This window comes from Ipomoea triloba, chromosome 14, assembly GCF_003576645.1.
Source record: "Ipomoea triloba cultivar NCNSP0323 chromosome 14, ASM357664v1".
Lineage (NCBI taxonomy): Eukaryota > Viridiplantae > Streptophyta > Magnoliopsida > Solanales > Convolvulaceae > Ipomoea > Ipomoea triloba.
The window spans coordinates 19,934,675-19,952,729 of NC_044929.1; the positions used below are offsets into that span (position 1 = coordinate 19,934,675).

At 32.1% G+C, this 18,055-nt stretch overlaps 2 protein-coding genes and 1 non-coding gene across 10 annotated transcripts; 1 reads left to right on the forward strand and 2 right to left on the reverse strand.

Annotated features, from left to right (window-relative positions):
- Positions 1 to 6,058: 6,058 nt before the first annotated feature.
- Positions 6,059 to 9,568, reverse strand: LOC116004906 (DNA repair protein RAD51 homolog 4). 4 transcript variants are annotated; one of them, XM_031245107.1, is made up of 11 exons: positions 9,366 to 9,568; positions 8,415 to 8,494; positions 8,217 to 8,332; positions 8,036 to 8,117; positions 7,754 to 7,885; positions 7,558 to 7,668; positions 7,245 to 7,326; positions 7,086 to 7,156; positions 6,655 to 6,804; positions 6,412 to 6,495; positions 6,059 to 6,316 (listed from the first exon to the last, which is right to left on the reverse strand). In XM_031245107.1, the coding sequence occupies exons 1-10, from the start codon at positions 9,451 to 9,453 to the stop codon at positions 6,460 to 6,462; spliced, it is 948 nt and encodes a 315-aa protein (XP_031100967.1). In that variant the 5' UTR covers positions 9,454 to 9,568; the 3' UTR covers positions 6,059 to 6,316; positions 6,412 to 6,459. The 4 variants fall into 4 exon arrangements, with proteins under 4 accessions (XP_031100967.1, XP_031100968.1, XP_031100966.1 ...); XM_031245108.1 differs by having other exon boundaries at positions 6,059 to 6,495; positions 8,415 to 8,491; XM_031245106.1 differs by having other exon boundaries at positions 6,059 to 6,495.
- Positions 9,569 to 11,973: 2,405 nt separating this feature from the next.
- On the forward strand, positions 11,974 to 12,076 carry LOC116005394. The gene has a single exon (XR_004094973.1). It is a non-coding gene; the product is annotated as a U6 spliceosomal RNA (small nuclear RNA).
- An 894-nt stretch (positions 12,077 to 12,970) lies between these two features.
- Positions 12,971 to 17,722, reverse strand: LOC116003671 (UDP-galactose/UDP-glucose transporter 5B-like). Of its 5 annotated transcripts, none has more exons than XM_031243578.1 (12): positions 17,532 to 17,722; positions 17,265 to 17,422; positions 16,817 to 16,930; positions 16,476 to 16,568; positions 16,237 to 16,302; positions 15,122 to 15,220; positions 14,908 to 14,987; positions 14,420 to 14,532; positions 14,153 to 14,241; positions 13,929 to 14,015; positions 13,774 to 13,842; positions 12,971 to 13,683 (listed from the first exon to the last, which is right to left on the reverse strand). In XM_031243578.1, exons 2-12 carry the CDS (start codon positions 17,367 to 17,369, stop codon positions 13,570 to 13,572), a joined length of 1,029 nt encoding a protein of 342 aa, XP_031099438.1. In that variant the 5' UTR covers positions 17,370 to 17,422; positions 17,532 to 17,722; the 3' UTR covers positions 12,971 to 13,569. The 5 variants fall into 5 exon arrangements, with proteins under 5 accessions (XP_031099438.1, XP_031099436.1, XP_031099435.1 ...); XM_031243576.1 differs by having other exon boundaries at positions 17,265 to 17,458; XM_031243575.1 differs by having other exon boundaries at positions 17,265 to 17,477; positions 17,563 to 17,717.
- Positions 17,723 to 18,055: the final 333 nt, after the last annotated feature.

Sequence of the window (18,055 nt, forward strand, 5' to 3'; positions counted from 1 at the left end):
GCATATAGTGACTCTCCCATATGGGAGGTCATGAGATCGAGCCTCAGTGGAGGTGTTGTTGACTCACTACAACGTAATAGAGTCAAAAAAAATTATTAGTTTGAATTTAGTTACTTTAATATAAAATATAATTTGTGATGTAAATAATAAATTTGAGTTAATTCCATTTTTAGTCATAGATTTATATGTGAAAATCCATTTTTAGTCATTTTTTATTAGAACATCCTCATTTGGTCCTAGTATTATTGTGGCATGACCATTTTTAGTCCTCTATCAACAAAAACGTTGAAATATCATTAAATACAAAGACATTTTAATCTTTTTTATACAAGGGATGTTGAACCACTATATTTTTTATTTTTATTTTTATGTTTATTTTTTAAAAAACATCTATAATTGAAGAGCGAAACGTTCTTGTATTTAAAGATATTTAAACTGTTTTGTTGATAAAGGACAAAAAATGATCATGTCATAATAATACTAGAATCAAAAGTGAATGTTCTAATAAAAAAGGACTAAAATGGTATAAATTTAGGACCAAAATTGAAATTAACTCTAATAAATTTTATCATGTTGTATTTATGTTTGAAGTATTTAAAATTTTAATGAATATATATTCAATATTATTCATGTTTCAATTGTCTCAATGACATCTAAAATGGTATAATTTTTATTTAATAATGCAAACTTTAAATATAAGTATTTAACAAAATAAAAACTTACATATAAAACAAATAAGAGATACATTTGGAATTATAAAAATAGGCAAGGGTAAAAACGTAAGTTTTCTCCCCTCTCACATTTGATGCAAGTGAGCAGTGTCGTCGTGCCATATATGGCGCAACACTGTTCACCAGCGACAAATTTTTTGGCATTTGACGTGAGTTTATTTTCTTTTTATTTTTGAACAATAAAACGAAGGTAATAACAAAAACGATTTAACTTGATCAAGAAATATAATGATAATATTATCAAACGGGGAAGACGACTTACAAATAAATGTTCATATAATGAATGTTATTTGTACTTGAATCGATGAATAATTACAATAATATTTTTACTTTTAATTTAAATTTTTAATTTAACTGCATTACATTAATCATTTCTAATTTTTTTTAATCAAATTAAAAAAAAAAAGAAATAGGAAATTGTAACATTCTACTCTTCCCAATGAGTCAGGAGCCAAGGACCCGCCATCTCATCCCACAAGCGTGCCTTTCTTATATCATTATCACATTATGAATGCTTTTCAACTAACAAGAAACAATTTTTTTTTTCTCTTTTTGTTTTCTTTCCAAAAAAAAAAAACAACAACAACAAAATATGTTAATCAAAGATTTTATAATTCATTACCTTAACCTCCTTAGATATATTTAAAAATTCATCTTTAACCATTTTATTTATTTTATTAAAAGATAGAGTACATATTTTGAGATTTTATTAGGCGAAGGTTGAGAGAGTCAAGTTCTGACATTCCAACATCTTTCCATCAAAGTGCGGCATTAGTTGTTATATAAAAATAAAAATAAAATATTATGTCTTTGTTATTAATCGTAACTTTTGATATAATGATAAATGTTTGATTTGACAATTAGAATCTTCCCAGTGAAGGTATGATAATGTGTGGTTGGTGCTACACTGCTACTAGGAGTTGGGGGAGATCCTGACATGAATTTAAACTCAGCTATTCTCCATTTTTATGTATCAAGCATTTATCAATAGATTTTCAAATAAACCTCTTAATCATTTGCCAATTAAATACATGTAACTTGGACAAATTAAATTTCTAATCTTTTCGAACATATATTCTAAAACTTGTTGAATATGGTCAACTTGGTTGCTTACTTATTCTCACACATCTTATGACTAAATCTCTCTAAGTGAGTTAAATTACCTCAATTTTTCTCAACTTTGCCACCTAAGACTTGAGTCAAGATAACCCTAAAGTATGCTCCCGGACATATTCTAGTGATACTAAGGTAAAAATGAGATAAGTTTCAGTAGCGCTAGTAGCTATAAGATATGATTCGGGTATGAGTTCAATTCCTGCCAGTAAGTCAGTAATACTGTATAGAAACTAGAGTTGAATCTCTTGCGATCACCAATTTAGATACACTTCACGACTAACATACATCTCCCAGTCTTAAGATCGAGTTGAATTCATTATGACTTTTGTATAGTAAATTTCTAACTGCTGACTTACTGAGATACATTTCGTGATTTATCTTCTTAAGAGCGGGGAGCAATTGAATATCCTTGGGATTGAGGATAGCACTATGGTGGAAGCAGGCAGCTGCAGTGCACATAGGATAGGATATTCCAGAAAGATCAGAGATTAGAAAAATTAGCGATATATGCAGATGAGATGCTTGTTTGAGATGATGGGTGTGCAGAAATTAGTAAAATAAGTGAATCCAGTTAGACTTTATGGTTAGCCCATATGGGTGTAATGATTATGGTTGCAAAAATGGGTGAAAAATGTGTGTGTTTCTTCTCTGGTAGGTCCAATTACCTTTTGACAATTCTTAAGTGGAAATTAAAGCTTCACGGATCATAATCATTTCATTTCAGATGCTATATATGCTTTTTCATTAATTAGCATTACAATATTTCTATTAGTTTAACTCTATTATTAGCATAAAACCCCCCTTTTTACTGCCTACCATCTCTTTACAACTTTTCAAATAAAAAAATAAATGAAAGAAAATGGTTATTAGATTAACTTTTTTTTATAGTAAATATCTTCTTTTGGATTACAAAGTAAACTATTTGAGGATATGTAAACTAATTTATGGATCGGTTGATTCATAATAACCAATGAATATTAAGTTAAAGTTATGATAATTGTTATGAGTCGCTTCGTATGTGTATGTATGTCTTTGCACATTTGCACGCAATTGATCAAAGATCTAGTAAAAACATAGGCGGATTTCATTAATAATTCTCTCGCACAATTAGGTTGTGTTTATTTCAATTTTTTAGTTTTTTATTCTCCATTTTTCTAATGGACAAGTAAACTCATTATATTATTATTTTTCCTAAAAAATGAAAAAAAATGTTTTAAATGCTTTTTTATAATAATTATATGAAAAATTAAAAATGTGGGTCTTGGTTGAAATCATTAGGTTTATGATCACGCGATTAAAGCTGTGGGGCTTTTATTTTAGTGGGGGTTTATTAATTTGTTAAATTTACATGCATGAGCTTTGCTCTTTCTTTTCTTTTCTTTTTTCTTTATTTTTTTTTAATTCCTTTCCCCCCTTTTCATCTTTCTTCCCCCATTCTTTATCTAGGTAGATTAATTTCTTGAATTTTATAATTGATGTTTGCTTTGGTTGTTTCTTTATCTGCTTTTTCCCCTCCTAAAAATACCCACTTTCATTTGTTATACTAATGTTGTTTAAATCATAGTTTTGTGAAACATCTAGCTAGCTAGATAGCTATATATCTAGCTAAGGTGGTATGTAAAGTATCTAATAATTACTAGCTAATTGTTTTGGAAAATTATTAGTTTTTAGGATGTAATTTAATATTTAATGAGATATATAATGATGAAGTGTATATAACAGTTTTCGACAATTTTTAATCTTCATGGCACGTTTTTGACCCGCGAGACTAGGAAGTTGACCTTAATTACCTAGACAAATGAACAATCGTTATACCCTGCACCACGGTGCATATAGCAATGTGCACCACGTACGTAAACGACGTCGTTTCGATGTTAGTGGACGCGGGCGCGGACGCGAATGACTCCAGGAAATTCATTATCTATAATACACATAATCATTATCTAGAATACACAGAACGTTTGCTTATAATACACAGAATGTTTGCCTAGAATACACAGAATATTGACACAAAATACACAGATGTTAGTGGACGCGGACGCGAATGACTCCAGTGAATTCATTATCTATAATACACATAATCATTATCTAGAATACATACACAGAACGTTTGCCTAGAATACACAGAATGTTTGCCCAGAATATACAGGATATTGACACAAAATACACAGAACTCATCCTCCTAACATTCAAATGCGCAAACACATCACAACCTGTGTTAATAACATGAATACACAGAATATTGACACAAAATACACAGAACTCACTCTCCTAAACATTTGAATGCACAAACACATCACAACATGTGTTACTAACATGAATACAGAGAACGGTTGCCTAGAATACACATAATGATTGCTTGAAATACACAGAATATTAACATAAATACAGAGATCGGCCGAAACGGGAAACGTGATTTCCAAAAAAACGGACGATTAGTTTACAATGCTCAAAACAACGTCTTTTACGTACGTGGTGCACGGTATAATTTGCCACAAATGAATAACACATGAAATGTCCTTTCAACATGAAATGTCCTTTCAGCCATTCCATGCCCTTTATCAACAAAATTTTGGCATGTATTCAGACCATCTCCAACCCAAAACACCAAATTCTGCACTAAATTTTACACTAAAAGAAATATTCTCAGCATATTATTACACCAATTTTTTTCATCTTCAACCCATTTACACTAAATTTTGCACTAAAGTTTATTTCATCCACAATCCATTTACACCAAATTATATTCATGCACTAAAATAATTTGTATTTTATAATTTAAAACTTTAATTTTGCTTACTTTAATTATTTTAATAAAAAATATAATTTTGATATAAATAATAATATTTTAAAATAAATTTTATGTTTTCATGTATTTTAATTTTTAATTATTTTATAGTCGATATTGATCTTGTTTTAAACGTCTTAATGAGATCTTTAATTCTTTATAATTTACTTTTAATAATATAAAATTTTAAAAGGAGACAATTAACAAAAAGAATTTAAAAAGTTCTACACCAAAATGGTGTAAATGAATAGTGTATCGCCATATTTGGTGACACACTATTCATTTACACCATTTTGGTGTAAAATTTAGTGTCTTGCTTGCAGCAATATTGCACCAAATTTTTATACACCAAAATGGTGTTTGGTGACTTCCTGCAAAACTACTCCTAAAAGAAGGAACTTATAGACCAAAACTGTCTTAGTATCATCCGACCTTTATATTTTGTGAGTTTACTATCATCCGACCTTGTTAAAGACTTAGAACTTTCTGACCACAAACTCTCCGACCTTGTTAAAGACTTAGAACTTTCTGACCACAAACTCTAGTGACTTGTTGTGTTCTAACTTCTAAGATACGTACATTTGAAACATTATTTTCTTCTTTTAAGAATACATCTAATCTTTACATTAGTATAAAACATTATTTTCTTCTTTTAAGAATACATCTAATCTTTACATTAGTATAAGATCTTACAACGTCTCGTGCGGCCTCAACTATTTTTCCCCTCAAATAGCTAAGTCAACCTCGTTCCTCCCTTGAAAAGTATACAAATTAAGCCATGAGATAGCTACGGAAATAAGTTAGGGCTACGGAAATAAGTTAGGCAAGAAGCTAAAAGAAACACTCGAACTTTGTAGGGAACTTGTAATGCTTCTACACTTTATTCCACTCTTGAATGGTTTCTTGGATTCTTGGATGATTTACAAATGAGCCCTACTAGGGGTATTTATACCCATTCCACCTCATCAATGACCGGTGGAGATCTACTTAATCCTACGGCTAATATTTATTCTCTAGAATCCTCCCTAGCTCTCTTTACACATTTGAAGATTCCATAAAGTTCTAGAATATTCTATGGTTCTCTACTACCTCTGCACTTGTGTATATAATTCTAGATCATTCTACCAACTATGAGAACTTATGTACAACTCCTAGAAAACTTCGAAAAAGTGTAGCAAACCTCGAGAAGGTGTCACACGCATCCCGGAAATTTGTAGGAAAGTGCCCCACACGTTACAATTATCAAACATGTTTTGACGTAATTGTATTATATTCGAATATATTAAAATTTAAAATATCCGAATCGATAACTATTTGAGTTCACTCGAAATTTAAAATTCAATTCGAATTTTAGGTGTTAGTTCGGATAATATGCGTCCCCTAGGTGATGATACGAAGAGTAAGTATCCCGAGTCCAACTACATTGTGAATGCCCTTATCTTTATTATGATTTAGCATAACAAACCATAATAAGACTATAAGACTAGAATAAGCTTCGGATTGGAGTCCCAAACCCTTCACCTCATACTGTTGTGAACATATACACCTTGAGATCATTGATCATGACTGAGACATACATTTGCTACTATAAAATTGTTCATTACTTTTACTGTACGTATAACTCTATCAAGATTTACCTCCTCATTAACCTGGGGTGGATTCATGGAGTCCAGGATATAATCTGACAAAGCCAGGAAACCTGAGTTATCCCAAAAAAAAAAAAAAAAAAAAAGATTTACATAGCATGAGATATTAAAGCTTCAGTTCAGAGTGAACCTTCCTTCAGACTAAAGTCAGCATGCTCCAAAATACAGATTTATCATATCATAATATCTGGAACTCCACTCTATCTCCAGTAGCCTGATAGAAACATGGGTAAATACAGAAATTATGGTTTGAGGTATTATGATGTTTTTTATACACACAAGTCTGGATGGAATGAATGCCATTCATGGTGAAAACCATTTGAGGACTACCAATCATCAGCGATAGAAGATGGCAGCGGTTCAAGGAACATACCATATTTGGATGTTTCAGCACTGAAATGCTGCTAATGTGTCTTGTAGAGTCACGGGAAAGCAGCAGTCTAATGTGTGGAATGCTCTTCCAACTCTCGCCAAGTGCAGGCTTCAGAAGACCCGCCTCGCCAGCCACCATATGATTGGTTACCTATTCGAACATGATAGTATCACCTCAAAGACGGAAAATTTTGAAAACACTGTACAATATACTTACTGTTAAGAGTCCCACATTGAAAATATAAGTGAGAACATATCAGTTTATAAGGTCATGAGTTAGACTAGCTAATTGATTGGATTCAATCTTTTAGTGTGGTTTTGCCCATGTGCATTATAGCCCAGTTGGCTTTTGATTCAGGGAGACTCTAAGAGTTCCATATTGAAAATATAAGAGAGAACATATGGCAATCGAAGATATTTCTTCTTACTAACCAAAACCGGCAGGTGATGCTCATCCGCTAGTTGCTTTAGTATGAATCCAGCTGAAGCCATCAAAGCACGTCCTGTTTTACACCAAATGTGATCTTAAGTCAGTAAAAGAATTCTGTAAATATTCTATAACTGACATCATAATAAGAGGACCGTGAATACCATGTGCACCACTCCCTCCAAGAACTGGTGTAATAAGTGAAGATATTGAGTCAATGATAAGCATCCTCGCCCTGCAACCTGACTGCATATCAAATCTCGGTGAACTAGATCTTGAAAATTTTGTTTTGATGAGAATGCTAGAGTTTAGACTTAATTGAAGGATGAATTTCTCGTAAGAACATGGAAGGTAACAATAACTAAATATTATTTCAAAATAAAAATTATTGTCTCGAGTGTGAAGTCATGTGCTCAAGATATATACTGATAGATAAAATAAAAAGGCAAAGAAAGCTAAGAGGGAAGGTACTTAAACCTGAGATCTCATCGTACTCTTCAGGTGATGAACCACATCAAACATTGTAAAGATGTCAAATACCGAGTAACAGACTATATTACTCATTACATGTTCGAGTGATTTTTTCGCCTACATAAGATGTAATTGACTAAAATGTCAGAAAGATAGATAGGGCAACGAGCACCATTGTTAACCTAGAAGTAACATTTTTTACCTTACTAGTAGAATTATCTGACATCTGACTGACAACCTCTGCAACACGTTTAGAAGAAAAAGAATTGCAAGTGTCCAAGAATACAACTCTGCCTGAACTTTTTGCGACATTTGAGGCAATCATAAAGCATACCTAACTTGAATTAACAATAAATTTATGATTAATGAACACTGCAAATATAGGTGAACTCTTTAGCCAGAAAACAAAATATCCTTGGCAAAATTAGAACAGATCACTAGTTCAAATTTGTTGAAGAACTTTCAACATGTAACGTATTCTCACTTGTGTTTTACCAGAAGATGATGGTCCAACTAGCTCAATAAGATGTCCAGCTCTCAATCCACCATTAAGAAAGTCATCGATGCTGGTTAAGATAACCATATATTTTTAGAATATTAGAATTTATAGCATAGCAAAAGTTACAGAATAACCACGGAAGTAATGGTCATTCATGAACTGGTACCACTGACATCCGGTAGAGAGAATGTTTTTATGCTGCAGTGCATCTTCCAACAATTCCATACCATTTAACCACGGTTGATGCAGTGTGTCAATACTAGCCAGAACCTGGTTAATGCCCTATACATTCAAGGATAAAGACTCACACATAAGGAATACCACTAGAGTTGGGCTCGAAAGCAGCGTATTGGTTAAGACTGACCCGCTTCAATCTTGCTGAAGTATTGTGCTGTTCTGCAGAAACCACTAAAGCGTGCATGTCATGTAGAAGAAAGTCTTCTACTGCACATAGAACAAGATAATTAAAACAATGTATAAAACAAAAGAAATCATCTCAAAAAGATATTTGATATCTAGTACTAACAGGCAAATCATTTCTTATAATCTTATTTGTTTTATGAAACAATGAAATCAATGTCTTCAGAAGTTGAAAACTGCTTTTCCTTCCTAGAAGGTTAGAAATGAATAAGAAAGAGTTCATTTTACTATGATTCTTTACATAAAACACCTTCACTTTCTGCTAATACTCACCAAAACTGTTAAAGACTTTAACCCTTCACCACCAAACACTAAAATACATTCACCATAATCCCTGTATCATGGTAACATCATTATCACATTTTTATGCAGAAGTTCTACTGATGATAATATCATCATCACATTTTTCATCTTCATTCCATTCCTGATAGATTACAGAGAAATTCTCAAACCTTTTCCTTTTCAATTGCCTATTCTTTTTTGAGTAATATATCCCCTTTTTGTGTTCTCACAAGATTAGAATATTAGCATTTCCAAGGTAAATAGAGTGCAAACAAGCAAACTTTCATATGTTCAAATTAAGGGGACTTGTTAGGCTATTTTTTTTCCAGACAATCTTTGATTTGTTTCACTTGATCGGATTGAGGAGCATGTTATAGTATGCATTAAATATAAAGGGTTAATTATTGTTAGAGATTGCAGTTAATAATAGTTTGATTATTTTCTATCAAAATGTTGTAAAGATTTTACCTTTTTCTTATTTCCAGGAGTAAAAATCCCAAACAATTGTGGAATTAGGAGCTTTTCATGCAACGTATTGGATTCTTATAAACCCTAAATTTTCTTAACGAAGAGAAGAAAAGAGCGCAAAGGGATATTAGAGCAGATTGGGAACCTGAGAAAATGCCATGGGAGGCACAGAAGCTCTGAAAGGTAGAGTCTATAATAGGGTAACGCTGCTCCAAAGACTTTAGAGGTGCCATCGCTCTCTCCCACTCGCAGAGGGAAGCTGTGTGCTACCCTGCTACGGCCGCCGGCGAGTACCAAGGTGCGGCGCAGTTTTCCGAACTGATGTCAACTCCCAACCTTTGTGGGCTAAACAATTTGAAGCTTAGTGGGCCTGCTTCACTACTAGTGATATATCATAAAAAGTCCAATTCTAGCCCAATCCCAATCAATACGGTTGTTATGCCATGGACCTGGTCCATAGTCACAATTTTAGTACTGTATGTTTATAATTTTAGAACTCGTTCACAATTTTTTGCAGGGATTTTTGTCCACAAGGAGGGGGGGGAATAACTTTTTACTCTTTGTATATATAACATCAAGGATAACATAGTAATTTAAATTTTTAGAAAGTCTAAAGTTATATAATACTTTGTCTGCCATGATTTTTCATCTTTCTATCTTTTTCTTTCAGTTATTCTTGTTGATAAGCTTGAATAATCAACTGAGGTTCCTTCTTTTTACAGGTTAGTAAGTGCTCTTCTAGTTTCTTCAAAACTTTTTTTTTAGTAACAATTTTCACAACATAAGAGGATTATCTAATTTGTAACATCATTATAACCATGTCTTGTAATACATACATTCTTCTTTTGGTTTTATTTCAATTTTGTTTACAACAAATCTCTTTCTTTTTTTTGAAGTTACAGTCACCAATAGTTTTTGGAGCATGGATGTGTTTTAAATTTATTAATCTATTGCTTATCTTTGTAGCATTCAATTATCATTATTTAATGTAGCATATTTATTATAACTAGTTTTATACGCGCATTGCGCGAATGGGTTAATGCCCAATGTTTATATTTAAATAAATATTTGAAAGTATATCAATGCAAGATTATATATGAGAAGTTTATACATGGGTAATCGAATGTCGAATTTTTTTATTTAAATATCTAACTCAAAGTATATGAATCCAAGATAATATAGAAAATTCATTATAATTATTACTAAAATAAATGTTTGCAACCTTGTAAAATCGATAGCCTAAATATTTGGTCTAAAAATGATAGTCTAAATAAATACTACTTTTCATTTGAATTTTTCTAAGTGTTCTTAATTCTCTTTTGAGTAACATTGTCATTGTCTTCATCTTTACTATTTGTTCTCTTCATTTTTGTTGGTAGTGTGTTATTTGCAATTCGATTATTGTTGGTAGCATAGATGACAATGTCATGCAGTGAGATTATGATATAGGAGCTATGGACTTTCCTTTAGGTGTTCTGCTTGGGGTTCATTTGGTTCAACCATTATTGTTGAATGAGTTATTGTGGATAAAGAAATCCCTAGTTTAAGAAAAAAGATTAAATAAATTAATAAAATTTAAAAATTTAAAATATTATATATTCCAAAGATATTAAAAGGTAGTTCCTCGCTTCAATTTGCTAGGTAATGGGTTATTTGAGTACTTTCATTGTCAACAAATCCCCCAAGTAGTTAATATGATTGGTTTCAAACTATTCTTTTTTATTTTTTTCATGGTATTAAAGAAATACATATGTATCATTTTTTGGTATAACTACTAATTTATTTAATTCAATAAGAGTAAAATAGAGCGATTCCGTTTCAATTTGTTGGGTTATTTGAGTACTCTCTTTGTCAACCAATCCCCAAGTAATTAATATAATTAGCTTCAAATTATTTTAAAAATTTTTTTTCATAGTATTAATAAAATACTTGGTAAATAAATATATAACATTATTTTGTACTATAACTTTGATATTTAATTACAAGATATTGTAAAAATAAGATAATGGACAATATAATGAATATCAATTGATAAATTTGAATGTAAAGAATCTTTGCATGAGAGAAAATAAAGACAATATAACTAATGAAATTATTTCTCTTATTTAATTTAATTTTTTTATAATGAATAATTTTTTCAAATAAAGATATTGTAGACACATAATTCTAAATTAAAGAAATACATATGTATCATTTTTTGTTGTAGCTACTAATTTATTTAATGTAATAAGAGTAAATAGAGTGAGAAACTTAATTATGTCAAATTTGATTGAGATGAGGTTCAAACCTAAGACCTTTCTTATAGGAATTAATGGGTAAGTTAAAAGTTAACAAAATATTAACGGAGAAGAGAATATTTAACGGAAAACTTAACGGATAATCATAAAAGTAAGGTTAAATTAGGTAATCTCTATGAATAATATTAATCTGAATTATCTTAACCATCTATTTGATTAAATAATTCATCTGAACCATCCATTTGATTAAATAATTTGACCGCCATTTTTTCTACCCATTTTAGGCCTAACTCTCTTTGGCTCTTATTAGTATAGTAGATATAGTGTTGTAATTTCTTCTACCTCTCCACTTTTACTTTGTGTGTTTACAAATGTTTTTTGATCTCTAATCGTGTCCTATAATTTTCCCTTTAACGCTATTATTCTTAAAGTTTTTTTTTTTTTTCACATAGCCAATTATGGAATTATTATATTTTACATGGTATTTTTGAGTTTAAACTTTCATTATTTTCTTTTGTCTCTTCGGAGACATCCGATAAAATTGGAACGATACAGAGAAGATTAGCATGGCCCCTAGGCAAGGATCACACGCACAAATCGAGAAATGATCCTTCTATTCTAGTTTTATCTCCAATTTTGAGAAGTTGACAAATTATTATGGGTTTACCTACTAAATCTGTACTTACATAAAATATTTGTACTCCATAAATACATGTGTCCTATATCATCATTGCTTATACACTTTCAACAATTACTTATGGTAGTTTACTTATATATGGAATTTGTTAGTCTATCATCATTTCTTGAATAAACACTGATATCTTTGCTTACTATATCAGCAATTTCAATTTCTGTTGTTTCGATTGATTCACCATGTTCTTCTATAATAGCCTTTGCATTCCTTACTTGGTCTAGAGCTATTATTATTTGTTCATTTTCATTCATAAGCTGTTTTCTTCACTCTCTACATCACAAAATTTTTTGCATGGTATTTTTGCCACATGGAAAGGAAGGGGAGAGGGGGAGAGAGAGATAGAAGAGGGAAACAAAAATACCATGCAAACGAGGACGTCAAGAGTCCACAAAAGAGCGCAAACAACACTCACTAGCTCAATTCTTTTTTTTTTCTTTTTTTTTTTTTTCACAGGCCAGGGTCCGCAAAGAACATAACTGCAATTTCTTTTTCCTCTTTCATCTCTTCTCTTTCCTCCAACTCAGTCTGTTTATCCGACCGTAAATTAAAAAAAAAAAAAAAACTCCAAAAAAAGCCTCTGATGAAATTGTTCTAAGGAGTACATGTAATAATATAACTCTTTTATCCTTTCCTATTTCATGTAATAAGAGTTCTACTATGTATACTTTCAAATTCTACTCCTTAACTTTTATTCTCAAATCTAACAAATAAGGATAAACTATTTTTTTTTATCATGTAGGTCCCCAAAAAAGTACTTGCATCAAGAGTTTGTGAGCGAGAGTAGAAGTTTTGGTATAGAAAATAAGAGCACACATAATATTTTCCATGTAATAAATAACCATTAATCACTAGGAGACACCACAATTCTAAACTACAGAACATCAAAAGCTAAACATAGAAATGATTTATGTAATAAACAACCATTAATCATTAGGAGACGCCACAAATCTAAACTACCGAACTCAGGATATGGGAGCAACATTAGTACAATAAATTAATAAACCAAGGTCCCTAGCCTGTCCGTCAAATATTTTAGCCTAATGTCCTTTTAAACACAAATTATATCGTGCACCAGGATCCACTTTAGTCCATATTATATACATGCAGTTAACATATTATGTACTTTCAAGTTAACAGATTCTATACACATAATCTGTTAACTAAATGTACATAATAACTTAATGTATAAAATCTGTTAACTGAAAATGCATAATATGTTGAACGGTATGTAATAAAAGGGGAGTCTAAAGAATAGTTAACCCAGAAAATGTGTGAATGTGAAGATGGAAAACATGCGGTTAAAGGATCCCCATCATCCCTCAGAGACTACGAGTGTAATAAGAGCATCCGTAGATTCTCTGTGCAGTTTTAAGGTGTTGTAGAGGAGGAGGACATGAAGAACTTCAAGGTGTTGGGAACTACGAGTTCCCCGTTGAAGGGATTGAAGCTCCATTTTCGGAGTCTTTAATGGGCAAAGGTTTTGGTTTCTTTCTCAAGAAGCTTTTCGAGTAAAGGGAACCAAAGACTATTACCTGAACAGATTGAACGAGATTCAGCATTAAGAACTTAAAGGACAGTAAGTAGAGAACAATAAGTTGATAACTAGCAGAATTAAAACTTACAGCTCCAACGCATTGCTCCCAGCTGAGTGGGTGACCAAACCACATGCACGATAACAAGATGCTCACTAACTACACCATAAGAAAAAACTGATTAGAGCTAAGAACTCCACATGTTCAGAGGTTAACTTTCTAAACCCCAAAATCTACCTTCGTACCTGTCTTGTGGTCATTATAGTCGCAAAGGTAAGAGCACCAAAATTACGGATTGTGAAAGAAATAAAGAATTGACTGGCTGTGGCCACCTACAAAAGAAATCATAATGTTTCATGGTTTATAAATGTCATCATACATATTTAGGTATTATAAATTAGGGCATATAAACAATAACAATAATGATAACAATTTAATGAAGTAAATGTTTTACAGATGATCAACTTACAGTTGAAAGGAGAAGAATGTCAAAGAAGCAATCATGATGGCGTGAAACAAAATCTATTGCCATCAAAAGATTTCCCTGCAAAATTAGGCCTAAACATGAAACAGACAAAGCCACTTTGTCAAGAAACCAGACAAGATGAGAATATGCATATGTCTAACAGGATGCAAGGGAAAGGAACATGATAGAGAGAGCTTGTGCAAGTGTAATGTAAAGAAAGGTGCATGCAGAGCAATCAGAAGGAGCCTACCACAAGAAAACTAATCTTACCACTGAAACTGAGGAAACAAGAACATAGTGTTGTGTAGAATATCTGAGTATGTATTTCCATATCATAGCCTTTGAATAGTTTATCCTGGAATGTGCTTGTAAAACCATCGAACCTGTGATGAAAGTGTTTTTACAATTAGTGCAAAACATTAAAAGGGAATATGAGAAGGTAATAAAATAACCCTTGCTCATGCACTGGTGAGGAAAAGTATTCATGATTGTGCAATTTGCATTCATATAGTCTACAAGTGTTTTATGTTTGTTCCTTTTGTGAATGCACCCTTCAATTTCATTTTGCTCATCCTTTGATTTTATTTATTAAAGGACATGCAAATGGAAAAATAAAAAATAAAAAATAACTTAATGTAGAATTGTACAAATCATGCCAGAATAACTCAAGGTTTAAGATGATAGAAAACAATGTGCAAGTTGAATTCATAACCAAGGTTTAAAATTATATTAAAAATATATGTGCATTGAATTCATACCCAAGATAGCCAATCATAAGGGAAACTCCCCAGACTGTACTTTCCCTTCCCTTACTATAAGGACTAAAGTCACCTGCAGCCTAGAACCAAAAGCACATTATAAAAATAAATATTGAATGTTTGACATGGTGAATGCATCTTGAATATATAGACATATAGTATCTCAAAACCTATCAGCACAACAGATAACAACTAATACAGAAATTGTTGTTACCGGGTATAGAATAAATAATGCACATCCAACAGTCACCAAGAAAGCCAGAAAATAATCTTGTCCTTGGTATTTCTTTTGCATGATAATTGTGCCCCAGATCTTCATAGTCAAAGAAATGTAAAGGGAAGTCAAAACAAAATATGATTCCAAAATATACATCATATTAAAAAAAAATCAACGAGGACAGGCAGCTTTAACCTATGAGCTACCAAAGAAAATCTAGGAGGGATAAAATTCTAAATATTTCAATTAAGGGTCCCAATAAGATATTGAATCTAATCTGGCACCAATTCAGCTATTGATTTGCACATATCCATATAATCCTGAAAAGTTGATCTCCACAGGAATCAATTTATACCCTTCCCATCAATAGTATTCAATACCTCAAGTTGTGGGCTTAGTTATGGGGGGTGTTTGGTGACTAGCTTTTTGAAAAGCTTTTAGTTGTTTGTTCAAGTCAAAAAGCTAATTTAGGTTTTTGGTAAATATCTTTTTTAATTACCTTTTTTATCCAAAAATCTAAGTTTCAAATAAAGCTCATCTATCAAGCTTTTTGAAAAGTGTTTATAGGATTTAAATCAAAAGACAATGCTCCATTCTTTAAGCTATGGTGGTGTAAACTAATCTTCGTATTTCTTTTTTAATTAAATTTCAAAAGTTTCAAACAGGGAATTTTTTCATCTTTGATTCTTGGGTAATTGAAATATGTCCTTCTCTTTCTGTTATGTGTATTGATGATGTTATTTCTTTGTTATGAAAGTTGTAAGTACCATATTGAAACATTATGTGGTGAATGACCCAAATTATTTATGTGTATTGTTTTAATAAAAGTATTTCTGCAATTGATCTAAGATATTTTTTAAATACGGAGTAATAAATTTTACATATTTATTTATTTTAGTATTCAAAAAATTGTTAAAATTTGAGGTATTTATTATAAAGTACAGAGTATTTTTTTTTTTTAAAGAAGTAAATCTAAAATGTTATTGAGAAAGAATACTTAACAAAACATATTGATGTCCTTATATGTTATTTTTCAAATTCAAATAGCTAGCAGCTAATAACTAATAGCTAACTTTACTCAACATAATTTCATGGTGGGTGACTAATCATACCATTACAGGAATCATCTTGGCACACTTTGCCAGAGTTTGAACCGGAAAACTGACATATTTGAGAGCCTGAAAAAAAGGATTCAAAAAGTAGTTACTTTACATCTACTACCCATATCTCAGTCTCACAACAAGGAATAAGAGCTCCCAAACAATGGATGGATATCTCTTTTTCCATTTCCTTTTTAAAAAGTTTTTGAAGAGGGGTGGGAATTAAAGAAGCCATAGCACACAGAGCTCACCTCATATTGGCATGTTGTGGTAAGAATATTAGACACAGATACAATACAGTATTTATGAATTGGAGCTACAGGATCCAAGGCCTTCTTACTTCCCTGAAGTCAAAAAGGAAAAAATGGGAACACAGAAAGGAAGTTGTTGAATCAGACATGCCCAGTGAATGGATCAAGAATCATCAAATTCTTTGGTAATAAATGTTATTCCTTGTGGTTGGAGATTTTTTGCAAAAAAATACATTCTTGTGCAGTGCGGTACATATGAAATGAAACATTAACTAAAGGTTTAGGCATAATAAAGCCAATGTGATGCCCGAATCAAACATAAAGTAGGACTATAGGAGTACCAGTAAAACTGCAGCAGAGACAGCAGAAGTGGCAATGCGATTGCAGAAGACAAGAAATAACGAGTATCTGAAATATTCTTTATCTGGTCCATATGGAACTCTCATGATCTTCTCCTGCAAGTGAAAATCTTCAATCATCATGTTCTATTAAATTTGAATATGCCAGTGTTACACATTTTTAATAGCTGGCATAGAATTATGTTCTTATAAAATGTTGATACAAAGGTTCACACGGTGTGAAATTTTGATGTATTTGAGTCCTAATCCATCTCAATTAAGCATGAAATACTGAACTCGAATCCATTTAATGGAGATATGATCTATGCTGTCACATTCAATTCACAATCCATAAACACTAGTACATATAAATTTTCATTTCATAGCAATGAATTAAACACATATATCCAATCACAACGATCTCAGGGTAAAAATAAAGGTCGCTGCTCACCTGTAAGAGACCGTAGACGACAAGAGTAGACATGATTCCCACCACCGCGAATATCCCCTTGATCAGCTGGTTTTCCTTTACAAGCGGCGACAGTAGCTCCGCCATATCCCATCCAATAATCGTCCCCCGACCAGCAGCAACTGTCTTCAACAAATCGCCTAGCACGTTTACACTTGCAGTCATACAGATGAACACTTGAATAAAGCAATAAAACTGCATGTCCAAATAAAGTCCGTTAGGTGTAACTCTGAGAGAGATTAGTCTCACCTACCGAGTTAAGCAAAAGCGTGCGGATCACCGGCGCAGTATACACTACAAGCTCGCCGGAAAGCCAGCGCCGCGCCGAGCAATAGAAGGACTGCGTGAAATGTTTGCTCCTTTTAGAAAGCTAAGGCGGTAACGGAACCTTTCGCCGGTGACTTTACTATTTCTAATTTCTTTTCCCAGTCAGTCATGGTCGTTTCTCGTTTTCTTTTGTTTGTACAGCCACAGGTGATCCGATTTGACGACAATCGCATATGGATAATCTGGGCCGTCATGTGGGCCGAATCCTGTGAGGCCTTCTCATTTTAATTTTATTGGGTAAAGGCTGGATGTGACAGACGTCTTTAATTCTTTTGCATTTGAAAATTAGAATTTAAAAATTGGAGTAATTATTATTTTCAACTATTACAGCATCACATTTATATAATAAATTATATTTTTTGAAGTGTATACATAAATTCATTAATTTAAAACTTATGTGAGACCGTCTCACCATGAGACGGGTCGGGTCAAGATGCAAATGTAAC